At 40.9% G+C, this 21,249-nt stretch overlaps 1 protein-coding gene across 1 annotated transcript in view; it reads left to right on the top strand.

Moving 5' to 3' along the window:
* MSRA (methionine sulfoxide reductase A) overlaps positions 1-21,249 on the top strand; it is a 563,445-nt gene that overhangs the window by 223,893 nt on the left and 318,303 nt on the right. The window contains exon 3 of the mRNA XM_075556441.1: positions 19,842-19,961. Within this exon, the coding sequence (XP_075412556.1) occupies positions 19,842-19,961 (120 nt within the window). The remainder of the gene's footprint in view (positions 1-19,841; positions 19,962-21,249) is intronic.

Raw genomic sequence — 21,249 nt, 5'->3', positions numbered from 1 at the left:
ACATGTTATTGGGGGCAGTCCCTGGAGAAGGCTGTCATGCTTGGGGAAGTGGGAGGAACAGTGGAAAGGAGGGAGGAAGCCCTCAATGAGGCTGGTCGACACAGTGGCTACATCAGGGAGCTCAAAAATTACAATGATGGCGAGACTGACACAGGAGAAAGCAATGGTTTTTATGCACATTTTGTTATGAATTGCTGTGAATCAAAATGGACTCAATGGCACCTAATAGCAAACTAGAGGGACTGGAGAAACCCTTAGGTTTCCCACTGAACGTGTTGGAGGACCATACCTTCGGAGCAATTTTAGGACCAAGGGCTACCTCATAGGGCTAAGGGAAAAATCCAAATGAAGTTTAGTCTTTTAAAACATAAAGCAAAGCTTGCATAAGGCCAAGGTTCTTATTTTGCTCGCTATCATGCAACTCAAGAGCCCTGGTGGGGCAGCGGTTAGGTCCTCAGCTACTAACGAAAAGGTGGGAGGTTCCAACCCCCTGGCCGCTTCTCTGGCGAAGAGTCGGCCTGCTTCCATGCGCATTACAGCCTTAGCAACCTTGTGGGGCAACTCTTTTCTGCCCAACAGGGTTGCTACGAGTTGGAATTGACTCCTTGGCAATGGGTTTGGTTTAGTTCAAAATTAACTATTCTTTACAGGGAAATTATAAAGTTCCACCTGTACTGTGCATCATCCACAATATTCAGTATACACTAAAAATGATCAGACATGTAAAGAAACAAGAACATGTGAACAATAATAAAAGTAAATGCACTCACTAGAAACAGACCTCAGTGATTCAGATGTTGAAATTAGCTGTCAAGAGCTTGAGGTAGATATTGCTAACATGTTTATTGCTAACATGTTAAAAGTTTTACAGGCAAACAAGAGAGTAGCTGAGTAAGTATGAAATATTGCACGAGAAATGCCAACCACTGAAAATGAAGGGGATTTCTAGGAGTGAAGACTACCTGGTTAAAAAAATATTGGATGGACTTAATTGGAGATTGGGCAATGCAGAAAAACGATTTAGTAAACTTGAAGAGAGGTTAATTGAAATAATCCAAAGTTAAGCACACAGAGAAAAAATGTTGGGTAAAAATATAACAAGAGCAAAGTATCAGTGATTGTGAGAAAATGGTCTATATATGCATGACAGGAACATGGGAAGACCAAAGAGATAATTTGAAGGGTTAATGACTGTAGATTGGATGAAAAGTTATTGAAAGACATTCAAGACAAATGATAAATCTGAAGGGTCAAAGGCTGGAATCAAATCAGAATCCTGGAACACAGAGTTTAGTATAGTGAAAAAGATGAAGTAAAACTATGTAAATATAAAGTACAGAGGATCTATCTTGCTCACATACTAGCCCTATTCCCACTTCCCCATTTCAGCTCCTGTTCTAACAAATTGGCTTCTTTTGGTGTTATTCTCACAGACAGGTTCAAATTCCAGCTCCACATCTCACTGGTTTCATGAACATTCTTATATTCTGCATCCTGGACTCATTATGGGTTAACTGACGATAACAGCATCGTCTCCCCGAGTGTGGATAGAAGAGTCTGTGGGGCATATGTGCAATAGCCTCAAAACCCTCTGCCATCAAGTTGACGCCAACGCAAAGCAACATTATGGGACAGCGTAGAAAAGCAGTTGTTTGGGTTTCTAGGACTGTAGACCTTTATGGGAGCAGACCGCTTCATCTTTCTCGAGCTGAACGGCTGGTGGATGTGAATTAATAATCTTCTGGTTAGCAGCCTGATGCTTAAATCACAGCACCACCAGCACTCCTATATGGGGGATAGCATTATGTAAAATTTTAAAGCTGTGTTGGACACATCATAGCAAGGCCCTCAACATATAATAGTTCCTTCTCCTAACTCTGTTACCATTTTATGATTTTAGCACAGGATTATATTATCATATTGGTTATGGGATCGTATTTAATCTCAGTATGAGCAACAGGAATTGTGGAAATTATGGGATTGTATTTTCAGGCTTCTGTGTAAAGAAGGGTGTAAGGGTCTGAAATTAGCTTTGCGGTGATAAGATTAGAGGTTATTGTTATAGTCCACTTCCTCTTTAAACCCTTCACAGGCAGTTTAATTCTCTCTTCTCTCACAACAGACCTTAATTTTCCATTCAAGCCCCAAGCCCAACCAGTACCAGCAAAAAAATATGTTTTTTCCTTTCCTTCAAAGTCTGAAATGAAGGTGGCCTGGACCATTGTGGTAACAGCACACAGAGAACCAACTGATAGCTCTGAGAGTTCTCCTGCCAATCTATCATCATCTTTCTAAGAGATTTGATTGCCTCCCTGACAGAGACACTTCTCTAATGATACATATTGTAGCTATGATCATATGATTCTTTTTCCAGGGAAATCTTTGTCTCAGCAAAGATATATCTACTACTTTGTCTCACACTTATGGCTTTATAAGAACCTGGTACTAAACTACGCTACCATGCAAACAATGTTGATGCTTCATTTGAGATATCTAACCGCTTGACACTATTCAGTGCGCATCTCTGGATTCTCAACGATTCTCCCCCCGCGCCCCCGTCCCATCCCCTCCCCCAGCTTTACCTCAACTCATTTCATGCTTTTCCTACCGGAATAATGTCTATTACCTTGCATTATAATTAAATGTGGAGTTGACGATCCACTTCTGCTTGTCTTCTAAGCTTTTTGTTGACAGCGATTGTTTTATTATCTTTTATTACCTCAATACCATAGGCCTTCATATGCGTGTGTCCTAGATGAATGAGTGATATTCTGCACATTTGTCCTGTGAAGCTCATTGCAATCCCCTCAATATGTCAGCGCCCTGCTGCCTCCATAGGCTCTTCTCTGCGTTCCACCATCCAGTTTCATGGTCTCTCCCTGACGTTTCATCTTTGATCTTGGACAAGTGTTGCCATTTCCGTCTCACATGGTTGATTGTTCTAAGGAGTTCATTCTTTATAGATGTTATTATTTATTTCATATTCTGGTCTATTTTTTGGCTGGGAAATGTTCTTTGGGAATTTCTTCATTTTCAAGTTATGTTATCTCAGAGCAAGAGTCTTGGAAGTTCCTCTACTCTCTTTGAGACTAATAAATCGAGTCTTTTAAAAAAATGAATTTTGTTCCACAGTTTTTATCCATTCAAACTGAGAACTTCCTTTGTGATCTTGGTCAGAGTGGCTGATGATTGTAGCTGGGCACCACCTCGTTCTTCTGGTCTCAGCTTAGAGGAAGCTGTATACTAATTTATTTCATGAGTTATCATTTCTCTCTTTCTCCTTTCCCCCCTTTCAGTTATTAGTGAACAAACTGATAGTTGCTTCTTAGAAGGCTGCTCAAAATTTTTTAAGATCTCAGATGCTACTTACCATATTGGAGTGTAGAGCAATATCTTTATAACTGTACTAGGCGACTTCAAAACGGTCATGGAAATGTGTATCATGAAAAAATTATGCATAGATTAAAATTATTTTTGCACCAATATAATCTCCTACCAATTTGTTTTATAAAATGCCTGAACAGGGTCTAGTTTGAGGTAGTAAGGAGGGTAAGACATCAGTTTGAAAAGAACCCCTATCAGGCCAAAATGGATTCTAATAAAATTGAAGCAAGATTGAAATCAAATTTATGGTGAAGCTTGAGTCGAGGAATGATGAGATAATGTCTTCTGAAATGTTTATTGGGACAAGGTTATAGATAAATCAGCAGTTTATAAATGGATAACTAGTTTTAAGAAGGGATAAAATGCTGTTGAAGATGAAGTCCCAAACAGCATACATTATTTGCATACATTAATTGCAGGGGAAAATTAACCTTATTTGTACTCTGATAAAGAAAACCTCCAATTTCCAACAGAAGTCATAGCAGACACCAGAGACGTCATAATTGGGTCAGCTTGCAAAATTCTGACTGAAAAATTAAAGTTGAGTGTACCTTTTGTTCCATGGGTGCCCAAGCTGTTGCATCCAGATCAGCAGCAGATAGGATAAGCTTTTGATGGAGATCTTAAACAAGTAGGATTTTGAAACATTTCTTCAAATATCAGTATAATCCTGAAGACAAAACATAATTCAAGCAATGGTTATCAAGTGGAAATGGTCTAGTCAAACCCTGAGTAACAAAGGACATGGCAACAGATCCTAGGCATGCTCCAGACATTTTGCTTTAGCACTCGCTTATTATAAGAGTGTTTTTAGAAAGTTAGCAAAAGCATTCACAGAAAAAAAATGCCCAAAAAGTTTTAACAGATTCCTTCTCCCCACGACAATGCTCCTGTTCATTTTTCTCCTCAAAGAAGGACCATTTTCCAGGAGTTTTTATGGGAAATCATTTAACATTCACTTACAGTCCTGATTCGATCCTTTTGACCTTTTTTAAAATTTATTAAGTCAAAATAGAAAATCTTTGAGGTCATCAATTTTTCTTCAGTTAGTAGTGTATAAATGCCTGCCTTGACATGGTTAAGTTCCAGGACCCTCGGGTCTTTAGCAATAGATTTAATGGCTGTTAACATCACTTACAAAAGTGTTTTGACCTTGGTACAGATTTTGTTGAGAAATAAAGTTGACTTTTACATTTTTTATCTTTTAATTCTATTTTTCCATGAACTTTTGAAAGACCTCTGTGGGACAGGAGGAAGGTAAAAGGAAATAGAGGAAATCTCTAGGAAGCAAAACTATGGATAGAGGTATAAACATAGTTGTGTACATATGTAAATATATTAATTCATAAATATGGAGGTATTGGCCTCATATACTAATATGGCAATACATTGAGGCAGTGGATAGACTTTGGGCCTCTTCTCAAGTCCTCCCTCAATGTAAGAACACTTTGTTCTAACAACCTGGCATTCTGTGATGCTGACCATCCCGACAGGATTGCTGAAGACAAAATGAGTACATAAGAAAACGTGGTGAAGAAAGCTGATGGTGCCTGGCTATCAAAAGCTATAGTGTCTGGAGTCTTAAAGGCTTGAAGATAAACAAGTGTCCATCTAGCAGAAAAATAACAAGCCCACATGGAAGAAGCACACCAGCCTGTGCAATCATGAGGTGTTGACAGAATCAGGTAACAGGTATCAGAAGACCCCCAAATCATCCAAAATCAACAACAAAAATATATAGTTGAGAAACAGGGGGGTGGGAGCTAAAACCCCAAACCCATCTGTAGACAATGGGACATGCCCCCACAGAAGGGTCACAGGAAGGAATGAATCAACTAGGGTGTAGTATAGCACCAATGAAACACAGTATATTCCTCTGATTCCTTTAGGCCTGCTCATCTCCCACTTTCATGAACCCAGTCCTGCCTTTCACTTTGGGCTACACTTGAGCATGTACACTGGTACAGATAAGAGCTCATGATACATGAAATCCAGGTTAGATAAATCTCTCAGGAACAGGATGGGAGTAGCAATACCAGGAGGGCAGGGGGAAGGTGGAGAAAAGAGGGGAGGAAGGGGGAACTGAATGCAGCGATCAACACATAATCGCCCCCCTGCCCCCCACCATCACCACCCACTGCCACCATCCCCACTACCACCCCAGAGGGAAGAGCAACAGAAACCATGGGGGAAGGGAAGCAGTGGTTGGTGTAAGATATGAAAATAATAATAATTTATAATTTATCAAGGGATCATGAAGGTAGAAGGGGGAAAGGGAAGGAAAAAGAGGAGCTGATACTAAGGGATCAAATAGAAAGTAAATGTTTAGAAAATAATGGTGGCAACATGTGTACAAATATGCTGATACAATTGATGTATGGATTGTTATAAGAAATGTAAGAGCTCCCTATAAAACGAGCTTAAAAATGCCAATAAAACTATTATAAAAAGCCAAGGAAAGCTTTAAAAAAAGAAGGAAAGACCCCTTGTGTCTTGCTAATTGCCCTGAAGGCTATGGTCCTTGGCCTTCAAGTCTAGTGATTTAGTCCCCAAATCTATGTAATTTCTACATCTGAGCTCCTTAAATGCAGTACCACATATATCAATTTAGGTACAGCATTTACAAATATGTATGTATAAATACTTATATTTACATACCACTATTCTTATATATGTCTGCAAGTATACTCCCATCAAAGCTACCTCAACCATCAGCACATATATTTACCTATGTATCTACTGACAAATTACTATTAGTTATATGCAGGATTATATATGCTATGTAATTTACCATACCTGTCATTTATTCTTGTGTACCTCAAACATTCTTTGATGGTTCCCAGGGAGGGGAGGAAGACAAGAGAGAGTGAGTGTGTGTGGGGGGGGTGGTTCATCAAGTGGAGAGTAGCTAAAAATTAGTTCTGAAGAAGGGAAAAGCAATGCACAGCATGGAGGAAGTCTTCACATTGTGACCAAGGCAAAGAGGGAAATTCCTATAGTCTGTTATTTCATTTGCAGAGTCAGATTGCATATAATATACGTTGACAGCTTGATGTTGAAGGACAGAAGGCTTGATTCGAGGAATAAGAGGTAGAAAGGGGACTTCTGGAAACGTGTGAGGGCGTCCAGAGTTTCGGAGCCAGTATGCTTCATAGCAGGAGAGCCTTTTCTCCTGTCTGATGTAGGTGGAGCACCAGCTTAGTTTCTTGTGTGTCTGTTGCATGACAGACATTCAGCAATCTCAGACAGGCAATAGCTGAGGCGAAGGTTCTAGGTGAAAGGAACTAACACTCACTGAATGTCTACTGGGTGCCAGGCAATACTGAAAGGAAGATATTCCGAAATATTAGGAAGAAAAATAGTTGAGAGATAGGAAGGCAGAGGAAGAAGTGGGATACTCACGGCAGAATGAAATGAAGACGTGTAACTGGATATGAGGCATGACAGAGGAACAAAGGAGATGGAAAATCTTACAGGCTTCTGTTTCACTGCACGAATATCTAGGGAACAGCATCAGATACTCTAAGTTATGTGGTTGCGTCTGGGCCTTGTGGATGCTGGCCTGAGATTTGAGGTAAGCTTGTGGCAGAGACCAGTGGGTTCTTGCTGTGTTGGTTGTTTTAACCGTATTCCTGGAGCAAAATGAGATGCCTGTGACCAGGTCATTGGGGGCAGTTGAATGCTTGTTGGTTTGATTACAACAGTATCTCAAGCCATTTGTCTTACCTAAGTCTTAATTTGTACAGTTGATAAACTGAAGGGACTTATCTTGCCCTTTGAGATGAAGTAGGATAATTCAGGCCAACTGTACGGTTTTTGATAGCTGCTATTGAATTGAGCCCCCAATTCAGGGTGAACACGCCGCCTTTCCAGTTCGTCTGCATCTGGAAGCTGAAGTGAAGCCTGCGCTTCCTGGCAGCACACAGGACTCCATTGGCAGTAATGCTTGTAATGCATTTGCCGAGAATTAAACCTAAGTCTTCACTTAACTACAAAACCCCCAAACCCACTGCCCTGGAGTCTCTCCCAACTCACAGGGACCCTGGGTAGCACCTTCGAGGCTTTGCAAACCTTGACAGGGGCTGGCAGCTTCATCTTTCTGGCTACGAGCCACTCTTGAGTTTTAGCCTTGTCGCTAATAGTGCATCGCTTGCCAAACAGCGCCACCAGGGCTTTAGGTCGGCCCTGTCCTTTACTGCATGTCCTTGACTTCAAGGGTGAGAATTCCAGCCTCTCACGTTGTATTGCTTCTCAAGGAAGATATGAGGAGAGTGATACTGTGGTTGCAGATACTTTGGAGACCTTTTAGGAAGATTTCTCTCCCTGGGGCCTCTTTCCATATGTTCTACATTTTCTCTTAGGACAGAGCTGAAACTGACTCATTCTCTAGTGTGAATCAGCACCCACTGGCCAATGTCACGGCCGTTTGTACAACGATATTCTGCAATCCACTACACACTCTAGAAAAGAAAGGCCACTTGCAAGCGGCAAAGAGAAGACAGAACCCATGACCAGACACATCTGGGAACAGGAGATAACCGAATGCTAATTATTTTCTTCTGGAGACTGTTTTCTTTGCCCCAGGCAAGCTGTTGAACATATCTGTCAAGCCCTGTTCAAGTCCCACAGCTCACTCTCCACCTGCCTGTGCCCCAGCCTCCTGCTCATGTCCTCAGGAGGAGTTTGGCTCCGTGTGGAATCATTCATGTGTCCCCCGGAAGCCTGGAGACCTGGGCCACTGCGCTGCCTCCATCCAGTGAGCTGCTTTGGGCCACCTGTGCTTCAGCAGTGCTGCCGCGTCTCGTGGTCGTTCTGTCAGGGAAATGCAATGTTTCACACTCTGGGAGCGGTCCCGACTCCGCTGTCATTTAGTGTCCGTGCTCACACTGTGTGTGCCCACTTGTACATTCTGAGGAGAATGGTAGTGAGTGGGAGGGTTCAAAATTATGTCTAATGAGGAGCAGGCGAAGGACTTCTATTTAACTTGGAGAAGAGACGGGTCCATGAAGATCAAAGCTATCTTCAAGTGGCCAAAGGTTGATGGGCTGTCACGAGGAAGAAGGATTACATTTGTGCTGTGTAATTGCAACGGAGAGGATGGGAGCAAAGGAGCAATTGCAGCAAGCATTCTAGGATTTCGGCTGAATGTAGGCAGAGCTTTCCAACTGTCATTGGATCGCCAGTGATAGATGGAATTCCTTCAAGAGCTGCACGGCAATGCACGCAATGGCTGGTCTATTAAGGAGATTTTAAATATTAATAGGTCATTTAAGCTGGAGGAGCAGTACAGTTCCTTCACACCTTGTAAATATGGTGCATTTAACCCCCTGGATGAATAAAAACCTAGTCCTCTTCAGATAGGAGGTTCCTGGGTGGCTAGGACTGAAAAGATCTGGTGACCAATCTAAGTCTAGCAAACTCGATGGGATCATTCTACTCTGTTCACAGGTTGCTGTGTGTCAGAATTGACAACACACAATAACAACAACTAACCGAAAGGTTGGCGTTTGGAAACCATGTGCTAGCACCACAGAAGAAAGGGCTGGAGATCTGCTTTAAAGTTGACAGAAGAGAAAATCATAAAGAGCAATTCCACTCTGCAATACAAGAGGCCCCCAGGGTCAGAATTATCTCCACAATGAGTTATTCTTTATAAACTATTCCCAGTGTAACAGCTGAAATGAATCCATTTGGAAACAGAATTTGGGATTTCATTAGTCACAGTGCACAAAGTACAGTGGAGCATACATGTGCATTTGTGTGCATATTTCAAATTAGAGAAGAGACTATCAAAGAATTATCACATGACAGTAGCATTGGGAATAGATTTGGCCAGAAGGCAATTAATCATCATTAAATGTGGACAATATCAGCCAGGCCCTAATTACTCTATGGTTTCTTTTTTTAGAAGATGGCATCTTTCAGTCTGTTTTAAGGTAAAAGTAATGATAAGGGGACATCTTGTTGAATTATTGAACATGAAATAAGGAGCAAACATGATGTTTGCTAAGCAGTAAAACTAACAAAGAAAATATCTTGAAACCTCACTTACATTTTTACCACATATGTTCATCTCCCTTGGGAGCCAGTGAAAGTATTTTAGACTGAAATCCATCTTCTCCTGCCATTTCTCAGGATGGACAGCTCCCCAGCAGTGCTTCGCCCCAGGTGAGACACATTCAGGGCCAGAGCCAGCTTTAGGTTCCTTCTTGACTCACAAGGTGGAGCCCTGGTGGCACAGTGAACCCCTGGCACTGCTAATCGCAGAATCAGCAGTTTGAAACCACCAGTTGCTGTGCAGGAGAAAGATGAGGCTTTCTACTTCGGTTAGGGGTTAGTCTGGGCAATCCACGGGGCAGGCCTCCTCCATCTAATAGGGTCCTCCGTGTCAACATCCACTCCATGGCAATGAATGTGAGGTTTAGCTCCATGTGCTCCAGGCCTCTCTAGAATTTAGCTCAGGACACTCCCCTTTACGGCCCGAGTCGCTCCTGATAAAAGGCCGACACCTGCCAGGTTGTGGCTTGGACTTGGGCTTCAGCTTGTGGTCTTGGGCAGAGTTCCTGTCTGAATGCCATCCCTATGTCTGGTACGAGACAGAGCCTCCGCAGGGAGTGTGCCAGACAAATGCTGCAAGTGGCGAACTGTGCCGCTGCGATTGGTTTTATGCATACTTTATTAATACCTGGTGAAATCCCATTAGAGAAAATGGCATGCCGATAGCATGCTCTATGAAACTGTGCTGTCTTCACAAGATCTGCACAAACAGCAGAACAGCATTTTATTTATTGGGGACCACTGAAATTCTATAATGAATAATGTGATACAACAGAATCGCTCTTCAAGCCCTGGCTCTGTAGTAGGAGGCTCTTAATTCCCCTGGATTTCAGGTTTGGAGGTTTTCACAAAGGCCCAGATTTTTAAATTGTTTCCATCAAACTATGTGAGCACATATAGGCACTGAATTCCAGGCAAGGCTGGATTAGAACCTCTGGTTTTATGCTCAGGACAAGTGACCTGACTCTTCTGAATCTCTATTTTCACCTCCTTAGTGTGGGGCTCAGAATGTTTTCCTTTGGGGATGTACAAATATACTAACGAGTACACCGTGGAGCTTGCAGTAGGCATTTGGGAAATACGAATTCCTCCATTTTATTTTTATAGCTTCCTGTCTATGAGGGAAGGATGACTGGTTATATTAATAGGAACATTTTTATTTGCTAACTGGCCACAGACATAAAATTGAGACGAGAGGAAAATGGACTCAGCTCCCTTTATTGTTCACTTTCCAGAGGCAACACAAACCCCTGGGGTGCCAGTGACTTCCTGAGAGAGATGAAGTTCAGATCCACTTAGAGGTGCCTGGGAAGAAAGGCCTGGTGGTCTGCTGTCTAAAGATCACAGACATGAAAAACCTGGAGCAGAGTTGCCATAATACATCTGACAAAGTAAACCTGAGTCACACATATCCCAGGGACATGAAGATGGATTCTGGGGCCTCACTGAACTCTAGCCCCAATCCAAGAACAGTTAGTTCTGATCACAGGACCCTGCTTGATGCGCCCCTTCATGAAATGATCACTGAATATAAAGGTGCTACAGCAGAGTGTGGTGAAGAAAGCAGATGGTGCCTGGCTAACAATCTGAATAGTGTCTGAGGTCTGAAAGGCTTGCATTCAAAAAGCAGCCATCTAAGCTATGAGTCAACTAAGTCTACATGGAAGAAGCACACCAGCTTGTGTGATTCAACGATGACAAAAACAAAATTCAAATATGACAAAGGGAAAAGTATCAGAGTCTAAATTGTGAACATCCAATTTGTAGAAGGTTGTGGAGGACAGTGGGAACCCAAAATTCATCAGCAGACTATTTATTCAGAATAAGCCTTTGACAGATCCCCTCTAGCCACAGGCAAGGATCTGGAATCACTTAACTCTCAGACAGAAATTATTGTGATCTTGATTATGCTGGATCGAACTTGATACTTGGCCAGTTGACCTCCCTCTTGATCTACCCTGAAATTGTTCTAGGTACAAGTGTTTCTTGCATGTTCCGTGACAAGAATTTCCTCGCTGGCCTTTTAAATACTGAAGGTGGGCTTTTCTTTCTTACTCCTTATTTGTATTTGTATCTTTTTATTATCATTATTTTATCCTTGCCACCTTGTTTCGTTTTTTTTATTGTTTCTGTTGGGTTTTCCAGTTTGTGCAGCACAGAGGAGTAGATGCGGAGAGATAATAACCAACTGATGCAAGGGTTTACAGGGGAGGTAGGAGTTGGAGGTGGGAGATGGGGAGGATGAGGGAGGAGGGAGCACTAGAACTGATGTTGATTACACAACTCATTTTAAAAGCAATTTCACCATGAAAAAAAGTTCTAAAATCATGGGAGTAATGCTTGTACATTTTCTTGATATGATTCTTCAACTATTGAATTATAAGTATATGGATTACATGCCAATAAAACTGTAAGAAAGAAAGAAAATACTGTGACTTGGGTAGGGCGCGGTAGTCTTGAAAGTGCTATCTTGACTTTGTTTCCTCTTCCTTTCTTCTTTCCTTCCTGTCCCTTAAGCACATTAATTTCTCGGGAGATGAAAACAGTGATCTAGAAGTCATTGTTGTGTGTCTTTCTTGTAGGCTGCATATTATAGGGTTTCTAGTTTAGCCAGTTGGATGATCTCTACGTTTTATTGTCGCACCTTGTCTGTCAGTTTGTTGTACTGTGGTGAATTGTGTGTGGCTGCGATGCTGGAAGCTACGTCACTGGTTTCTCCAATGCCAGCAGGGCCACCAGAGTGAACAGGTTTCAGGAGGGCTTCCAGAGGACGAACAGACTCCGAAGAAGGAATGGCAGCTTTGATTGGAGGAAGTAGCCACGGAAGACGTGATGCATGTCCTGTAAATATTGTCAGATACTGAGGGCCTAATAAATGGAAGCAGAACATAGTTGGTGATTGGGCCCTTTGGGTCGGAAGACTCAACATGTGACCGAGGAGTTGCTCTTTCAGAGTAGACTGAACCCTGCTGACAGGAGTAGAGTAAAGCCCATAGGAGTGCGGATTTCAAGGTCTTCATTTGCTGGTTCCCAACTCAAGGTGAGAGAAACAGCTGCAGAACTCCCCAAATAATTAGAGATGGTAAAGTATGAAGTATGAATCTAGGAACATTGAAGTCATCAAAAATGAAATGGAACACGTAAAGATGAATATCCTATGGGGTTAGTGAGCTGAAATGAACTGGTACTGGCCACTCTGAATCAGAAAACTCATGTGGGTTACTACACCAGAAATCATACCATCAAGAGGAATGGTGTTTGCATTCATTGTTAAAAAGGATTTTTCCAGACCAGTCTGGAAGTACATATCTATCCAGCTTCAAGAAAATCCAGTCAATACAACTATTATTCAAATATATACACCAACCACAAAACAAAAAACTATTGATGAAGAAATTGAAGAATTCTATCTATACCTTCCATCTGAACGTGATCAAACATGCACTCAGGATGTATTGATCATCATTGGCTATTGAAATGAAAAAGCTGGACAAGAAAAGGAAGGAGCAGTGTTCGCCAAATCTGATCCTAAGTGTTTATATGTCAGAAAATGCTTGTACAAGGAGGCTTCAGAAAGGTTATTGAAAAATTCCATTAAATTTTAGTTCCCTTTTACCATGAATTTTTAGAAACCCCGTGTATATTGTTTTTACTACTAAATGGAAGTTTAGTTGGGTATAAATTTCATGGGTCAATTAGTGCTTTGAAGATGTTTTCACTGTCTTGTGGTGCTGCTTGGAGCTGAGTGTGAGGATGGTCAAATAGTTATTCTTTGCTATCTATCTTTCTGTAATATTTTAGATTTGTCATTATTATTAATATTCTAGAGTTTACTTACAATATGTCTAGGCATTCATTTATTTTTATTTACCTTATTGAGTGTTTAAATTTTATTTTTAATACTATTATTCATGGCTTTATTCAGTTCTAGACAATTTCAACTATTGCTTCTCCACCACTCTTGCCAGCATTTTCTCAGAAATTTCTTTTTACATCAACCGGGGCATCTAAATTTGTTCTTCATGTTTCTTCACTGTTCATTGATGATAGATAGCTATCTAGATAGCTAGATTTTCCAATTTTCCTTATTCTGGATGCATCAGAATTAATCAGTGATCCCCTCATTCACTGATATTTATCTAAAAAGTCCATCTATGGAATTAACATCAATAAGTTTTTTAAATTGTTATAATGAGTACATTTGCTTTATTTTTGCCTGCTTTTCCTTTCATACTTTATTTATTTGTCTCTTTAAATATAAACATATATATGTAAGATTTAAAATTGTTTCTTAAAAATTAATTTCATGAGTGGATTAATATTTCATTTATTAATATTGTTGACTTCTTATTAAGTGCTTTTATACAGATGTGTAAGTTGTACCACATGTTTAATAGGCTATTTCCTGTGCTGTAGCAGTCGGGTTGGCCGTTCACATTTAGTAGTTGCATTCCCAATGATGAGTCAGCTTGGCTTGAAGGAAGGGGTGAGAGCCTTTTTCAGTTGCACCTGCACAAAGGCATCCATTGCTCACAGGGTTAGTTGTTAAGGCAATGGTGTGGTAGTTACATAATCTGCTGCCAATTTGGAACTTGAAAGGATTGAGAGTGAAGGGGTGGAGTCTAATCTGTCAATTGGTTCATAGCCAATGAGGCCTCTCTATAGGCATGGCCTTCTCTGGAGGATTCTGGGAATTCCTGTATTTTCTCCTTGGAGGCAGGAGACACTCTGAGTCTCTCTCTGCTCACTCCCTGAGAGATGCTCTATTGACAAGACACATGGCACTATGCTGATAGACCCCTGTGCCCTGGGAACTGGCGGAGCCATGTGGAGACTCCTGCCAGCGTTGAGATGCTTCTATTGCCATTGGATCTACAAGACTTTGCACCCCCTGGCCTGTGATCTTCCTGCATTCGCCATCATTGCATGTGTTTCCTGAGTCTGCAGAGGACTTTAAATATTGATGTCAGACATACGGGCTAATATAGGACTTATGGACTTGATCTGGACTGGGCTGGGATGTTTGCTGAATACTCAATTGCTCTTCTTATACACATACGAATGTCTATGAATTTGTTTCTCTACTCTACCCGGACTAACACAAATGGCTAGAATAAGAGATAGGTGAGAGATCTACAGTTGAGCATACATTGTACCTTTTGAAGCCTTTACCTGAACTATCCTTTAGAGAACATTTCATTTCAGGGTGATGCTTATGTCAGTAGTGTGCAGATTAGCCTTTGTAAGTCATTGATCCAATGGGCGTTCTTGTGATTCTTTCTCCAAAAGCTTCTGAAAGCTGGCTGCTTTCTGTAAAAATAACATGCTGAAATGATAAGAGAAGAGATTCAAACTTATAATTTCAACACAATGAAAGCTTTATAGAACATATCAAAATTACAACCATGTCACTGTATCAGAGTTACAATGTTGGGGCCATAATGAAAAATCATTACTTGTCAAGAACTTTCCAAAAGCCCTCTCAGGGTCTTGTGCACTTAGAATTACCTCTGGCTTTCTACACTTCTATTCAAACGTGCCATCTGTTATTTCTAATGAATTTCGGTGGCTAGGGGATTTCTTATAGTTGTGGGAATTACTTTATTTTCCCAGAGGATTTATGGTACTCAGCTGAAGTCTTCATAAAGATCCTAAAAGTAGTTTCAAATTTTCATAAAGACCTTTTCAAAGAACATTCACACTGAAATTTTTGACCTGACTAGCTAAGATCTATTATTGTTAAAATGCTGTTTTGCTACAAATAATTGAGAAGCTGACCACTACAACCATAATGCTTTTAAAAGGCAGTCCTACACAGTCTGCCTGAGTATACTTAAGATTTTGCTGCACAAGTTGGGAAAGTTCTGCTCTAGTACACCCATTCTTTGCTACCTGTTGTACCCCATTCTCTGTTAACTAGTACACCCCATTTGTTGCTAACTACCACACGCTAGTCTTGGTTAACTAATATAATCTCTTCTCTGGCAACTAGCATATCATATTCTCTGCTAACTAGCCTATTCAATTCTCTGTTAACTAATAGACTCTATTTTATGCTAATTATCCCACCCCGTACGTACTCTGCTAACTAGAATGCCTAGTCTCTGTTAACTACTATGCTGTGTTCTCTGATAACTAGTACACCTTATTCTCTGCTAACTAGTATATTCCATCTCTGTTAACTAGCACACCCCATTATGTGCAACCTAGTACACCTCATTCTCTGATTTTGCTTGTTACGGGTGGCAGTGAATGACAACCCCCCCGACAACAGATGGGGCAGGAAGAGCAGTCTGTCCTGTAAGAGTAGAAACCAGCAGACAGGCTGGGCTTTCATTAGAACATGTGCAATTCCCACATGTTCCTAGAACAGTTATCCAAATGCTCCCTGTCTTATTGCTCTTGCACCCACTGTTGGACTCAGAAGGAGCACAACCCCGTTCACAAGCAGTTCCAGTGCCACCTCTCCAACTAGTATCTGAGAACCTTAGACTGGGCGACAAGAGTGTGACAGCTATCCCTCTTCTGACACGACACACTGCCCCCCCTCCAACTGCTTTATTGTTCCCTGACAGTTCGAGGCAAGAAAATTCCTTGTCTGTTCCACTTGCTGTATACACTGCACATTTAAATAACACTTTCAAACCCAACGTTTTTATGTACTTCAAACCATATATTATGTGATTCCAAATGACTGTTAAACCTATAAGCCTCTGATGGATCTGTGAAACACTTTCTAACAGGGATGAACCTGAAGGACATTGTGCTGGAGGAAATAAGTCATTCTCAAAAGGACAAACACTGTATGAGAAAACGTTCCCACACAAAAGGAACCTTCTTTGATGACTACCAGGAGTAGGAAGGGAATCACTGGGGGGGGGGGAGCGAGGGGGGCAGGGTGGTAGCTGCATGTTGAGTTGGATGAAGGGGAAGGCAATATATAAGATGGAGGTCAGCAGAAAAGACGAAGGTGAAGGAAAACACTGGGGGGAGTACAAGAGTTAAAGGCAACAACAGAGGCAAATCCTATTATAGGTATAACCTTGCAATAGTGATGATGCCCAGGATAAATACACGGGAAAAACAGATGTGGAAGAAGAATGGAACTATACCCCCAGATGTATGTAGGTTTGACAGACGATATTATTACATATGTATTTCCCTGTCCATGGATGTAGAGCATACATGAGAGAAAGTAATGGAAATTTCTTCCCCATAACAAGCACCTTGAGGGAATGAATCCCTGAGACTAGGGACTCCGGATCATAGTTCTTTAGTTGTTGCTTGTTTTGTGTTAATCGTTTTATTGGGGGCCCTTATAGCTCTTATAACATTCCATACATCAATTGTATCAAGCATATTTGTACATATGTTGCCATCATCATTTTCTAAACATGTACTTTCTGTTTGAACCCCAGATGGGATAACTCAGTCTACAAAGACAATATCCTAAATCCTACTTTGGTGAGTAGGGACAGATGTCTTACTAGCTTGTGAGCAGCCATCTACAGTGAGCAATTCATCAAAAAACAGTGAAGGAAGTCGAAGACACGTGGGAAAAATGAGTTCAATGGACTGATGGACCACATGAACCCCAGTCCCCATGACCCTGAGGTCAGAAGAGCTAGATGGTGCCCAGCTACCACTACTGACAGCTCTCAAAGGGCTTCTCATGTGAAAGGGGTCACATTAGGAGGTCTTAGATAGAGTGGAAGAAAAATTTGGAACAAAACAAAACTCATAAAAAAGATCAGACTTACTGGTCTAATGGGTCACACTGATAGAACACCCAAGACTGTGGCCCCTAGTTACCCTTCAGGTCTGGAAATGAACTCACCCCAAGGCTCAATTTTCAGATAATGAACTGAAAAACCAAACTCTGTCATGCAATTGATTCTGACTCATAGCGACCCTATAGTACAGGGTAGCACTGCTTCTGAGGCTGCTCTTATAAATCTTGATAAGAACAGAAAGCTTCCCCTCTCTCCCTCGGAGCAGCGGGTGGGTTCAAACTGTTGACCTTTGGTTCGTAGCCCAACACATAGCCTACAATGCCAGTGGGCTCCGCAGTGAACAATGACACTGGGGAGCGCTGTGTGCTCCTGAGGATAATCAATCATAATAATCTGTCATCATCTTTTATAGCAGGGAAGGCAACAGAGCAAAATGAACAGTGAATCCTTTTCCCAGATGCTTCAGGACACCTAATTTTTATAGATAATAATATTGGTTCTCTTCACTAGAAGAAGTAAACATTTCATTTATGAACAGGTTATCTTATGTAATCAAATAATCCATACACTTACATTATTAAAACCTTTTTGCTTTCCTTTTCAAAATGTATGTAATTTTCCATTTTCAAGGTAATTTGACTTTATTGCAGAAAGGTTTGAAAATTAAAATACGTTTTTTCTATATTCCTACCACTCTAACACAACCAAGGTTATAATTTTAGCATGTCTTTCTATATTTTTTGTATGAACATTTTTGTGGCATATCAGTGGGGTTTTCTTTGTTTTGTTTTAGGGACTACCATATACATATATCTGGTTTGTACCAGTATCGCAACAGTAATCATTTTCACTGCATTAAAATTTAGCATTTAGCTCTATCAAAAGTTTTGACTGTTCACCTATTATTAGTAATTTCCTCTCACATTTTAGCTAATAGAAGGAATAGTTTTATTATGTATAACTGTATACGCATTGAATTTTGGTTATGGTTATTGATATTAATTTTAAAAACAGTGTATTAACCATGTCAGGAATTTTAGTAAGCTGCCAAATTTTGGATGGAGCAAAACTTATGATTTTAGGAAGAAGAAGCTTATATTAACTTACCAGCCATTATTCCCCTCAAGATTTTATCTCTTCATAAATGAATAACAGAAAATCATACACAACTTGAGTGAGTTAGTAATTCTGTTTACATCTGAAGATTGGCCACAGAACAATTACAGGGATTTGTTTTTTTTTTTAATTGGGAGCCCCCAAGGGCCTAAGAAAACGGTGAAATGGAATGCAACATTTTTGATGTTTCCAAGTCTGTGTATTCTCAGGAGGTGAGGATCAGCAGATATCTAAAGAAACCCAGTAATTACGGGTGCAAATACATGATCTCCTGGTTGAAGGGAATGCTGCTATTGTGAGGTTTTTGATTGTTTGTTGTTGTCTCCTCTTCCTTCCCTTCCCCCTCTCCCTTTTATGACATGCAGTAGTAGAACTGTCTGTGCAGTGAACATCAAGTTGTAGAATGACTGACAAAACTTTAAAAACCAGAAAGCATGCATGTGAAATTGCTCGTTGGAAATACTGCATCAATCTGTTTTGATTTTGGAATTTTCCCCCATTAAAATAAATAATTTAATGCTTCTTTGTTAAAATAAAGCATGACCAGGAAGCTAGTCATTATCTAAATATCTACTATTAATATGAGTTATCAGGTGCAGGAAAATTTTTAATGAATTGAGTGTGGAACTTACACAGAAAATACTGTTATCTGCTATATACTTACTAATTTAATGCCTTCATTGCTTTATTAAGATCTATATTAATTTGATAAGCCTGGTTCTGCCACTGTCAATGACTGTTCTTCTTAGTTCTGTCTTATCACCTACCCTGCAAGTTACTTAGGTGTTTAACCTGTACGAGTCAGGTGACTCCCCTGTGACTGTCACCTGGAGATGTGAACAGCCTTGCTAGCAGACGGAGTGCATTGGAACGTGGGTCAGATGTACTTAGGTTAAAATTTGACACCTTATCATTTGCTCTCCCCTTTGACCCATTTTAAAGGTGTTCTAGTTTGTAAAATTTTCTTTCTTTTCTATTGAGGTTTTTCGCTTTTCAATTTTGTCATTGCTGTTAGAATTTTTGTGTGTCTTTGCTTTTGTATATTTTTCAGTATATGAAAACTAACATGAGTCGATCTATAGAGACAGTAACTGGATTAATGGCAGGGGAGGCTGGGGGAGGATGGGGAGCTAATAGAAGGAGTACAAGATAGAAGAAAATGTTCCAAAATTTATTGTGGTACTATTTGTACATCTCTTCTTGATATAATTTAACTATTGAATTGTATGATATATTGATTATGTGCCAATAAAATCTGTGTCTTAAAAAAATACTGAATTGTCATGGTACCAGCTTATTTGGAAGGGTACAGTTTTACTAACTCCACCAAAGACTTTCTAGCATTTTTGTGCATCTGAAGCAAAGAGATACTATATGCAAATCACCTATAATAAAATCACTTTGAATGTTATCATGCTCTCCTTTAAAAGATAAATTTTAGTCCTTATTGATTAGTAAAGGACAGCAATGCTTTCTCCTTTAGTGGTACCAATCTTCTAAGGTTGTTTGTTTTGGACAAAGATTAATGAGAGTCTTTTGTTTTCCCCATAGGAATGGGCTGCTTTTGGGGCGCTGAAAGGAAATTCTGGATCCTGAAAGGAGTATACTCGACTCAAGTTGGTTTTGCAGGGGGCTATACCTCCAATCCTACTTATCAGGAAGTCTGCTCAGGTAGGAAGACTGCTTGCTCATGTTCTGAGATAGAACAAGTGAGCACTTGTCCCTGTTGGCCGGTGACAGGGTCCTGGAAATGGAAATATATACTTTGTGTGTTTCCGTAGTCTTCCCGCTCATATATATATATTTGCTGATCTCTCATTATATAGTCTCAGAAAATAACAAAATTGCTATAGAATGTGCCATTTGAAGTATACTTCAGACAACGGTTCAAACATTATTCGCGTCTGTATTTGTGGGTCAGCAGTTTTAGCTGAGCTCAGCTCGGCGGTTCTGTTGGTCTCGTGCAGGCTCAAGTGGTTGCAATCAATTGGCGAGTTGCCAGGCGTGTGGTTCGTATCGGAAGGCTTCAATCATATGCCTGGGAGTTGATCTCCGTGGTTACCTAGTGGGGTAGGTGGTTAGGCAATGGGCTGTGAACCGCGAGATCAGTCGTTTGAATCCAGCAGCCACTCCTCTTGAGAACGATGTGGCTTTCTGCCTCCATAAGGGTTTATAGTCCTGTCAGAAACCTTAAACAGGATCCCTGTGTCCGAATCGACTCCATGGAAGGGGCTCGACCTTCCTGCTTGGCTGGTTCGTGCTGGCCGGGTCACGGGTGACTAGGTCTATGACTTCAGCAGGCTAGCATGGGGCAATTCGCCTTGTGGAGGTTGCAGAGAGCTGAAGAACACCAAGAGAGGACAAGCCCTGTTCTCTTAGCCAATTCCAAGTCTCTGTCTCCTTTACTCTTACTCCTTTGGGAAAAGCACGTCACTTGGTTTAGTCCCAAGCCATTGCGGAATGGTATCCCCAAAGCACGGATTCACCTCTATCACACAGCACGGTGTGAAGAAATTGAGAATCAGTTTTTCAATAACCAAAAAGCCAACAGTGCAAATCCACCAACTGCTTCATGGGAGAAAGGTGTGGCAGTCTGATTTTCTTAAAGACTTCCGAGCGTGGACACTTCTTGGGCAGTTCTGGTCCTCCATGGAGCATCGGGATGAGTCAGAATTGATTGAAGGCCATAGACAATGAATCGGTATTTCAGCAACCTACCACCTGGGCCACCCATGCCCTATACCAGACCTGGGTTTGGAGAGAAAACTTTGAAAGCCATGCTGTAACGTGGGGTTTGGCAAACTGTGGCCTGCGAGCCATATCCTATGTTTTGTAAATGATGTTTTATTAAAATGTAGCGATGAGCATTCGTTTATGTTTTGTTTCTGGTTACAGCCGTACTACAATGACAGAGTTCCGTGGTTGTGACAGAGACCAGGTGGTCTGTAAGCTCTAAAAC

This window comes from Tenrec ecaudatus, chromosome 8 (genome assembly GCF_050624435.1).
Source record: "Tenrec ecaudatus isolate mTenEca1 chromosome 8, mTenEca1.hap1, whole genome shotgun sequence".
NCBI lineage: Eukaryota > Metazoa > Chordata > Mammalia > Afrosoricida > Tenrecidae > Tenrec > Tenrec ecaudatus.
Note: the sequence above shows the minus strand (reverse complement) of the source record. Positions and strands in the feature narration are given on the sequence as shown.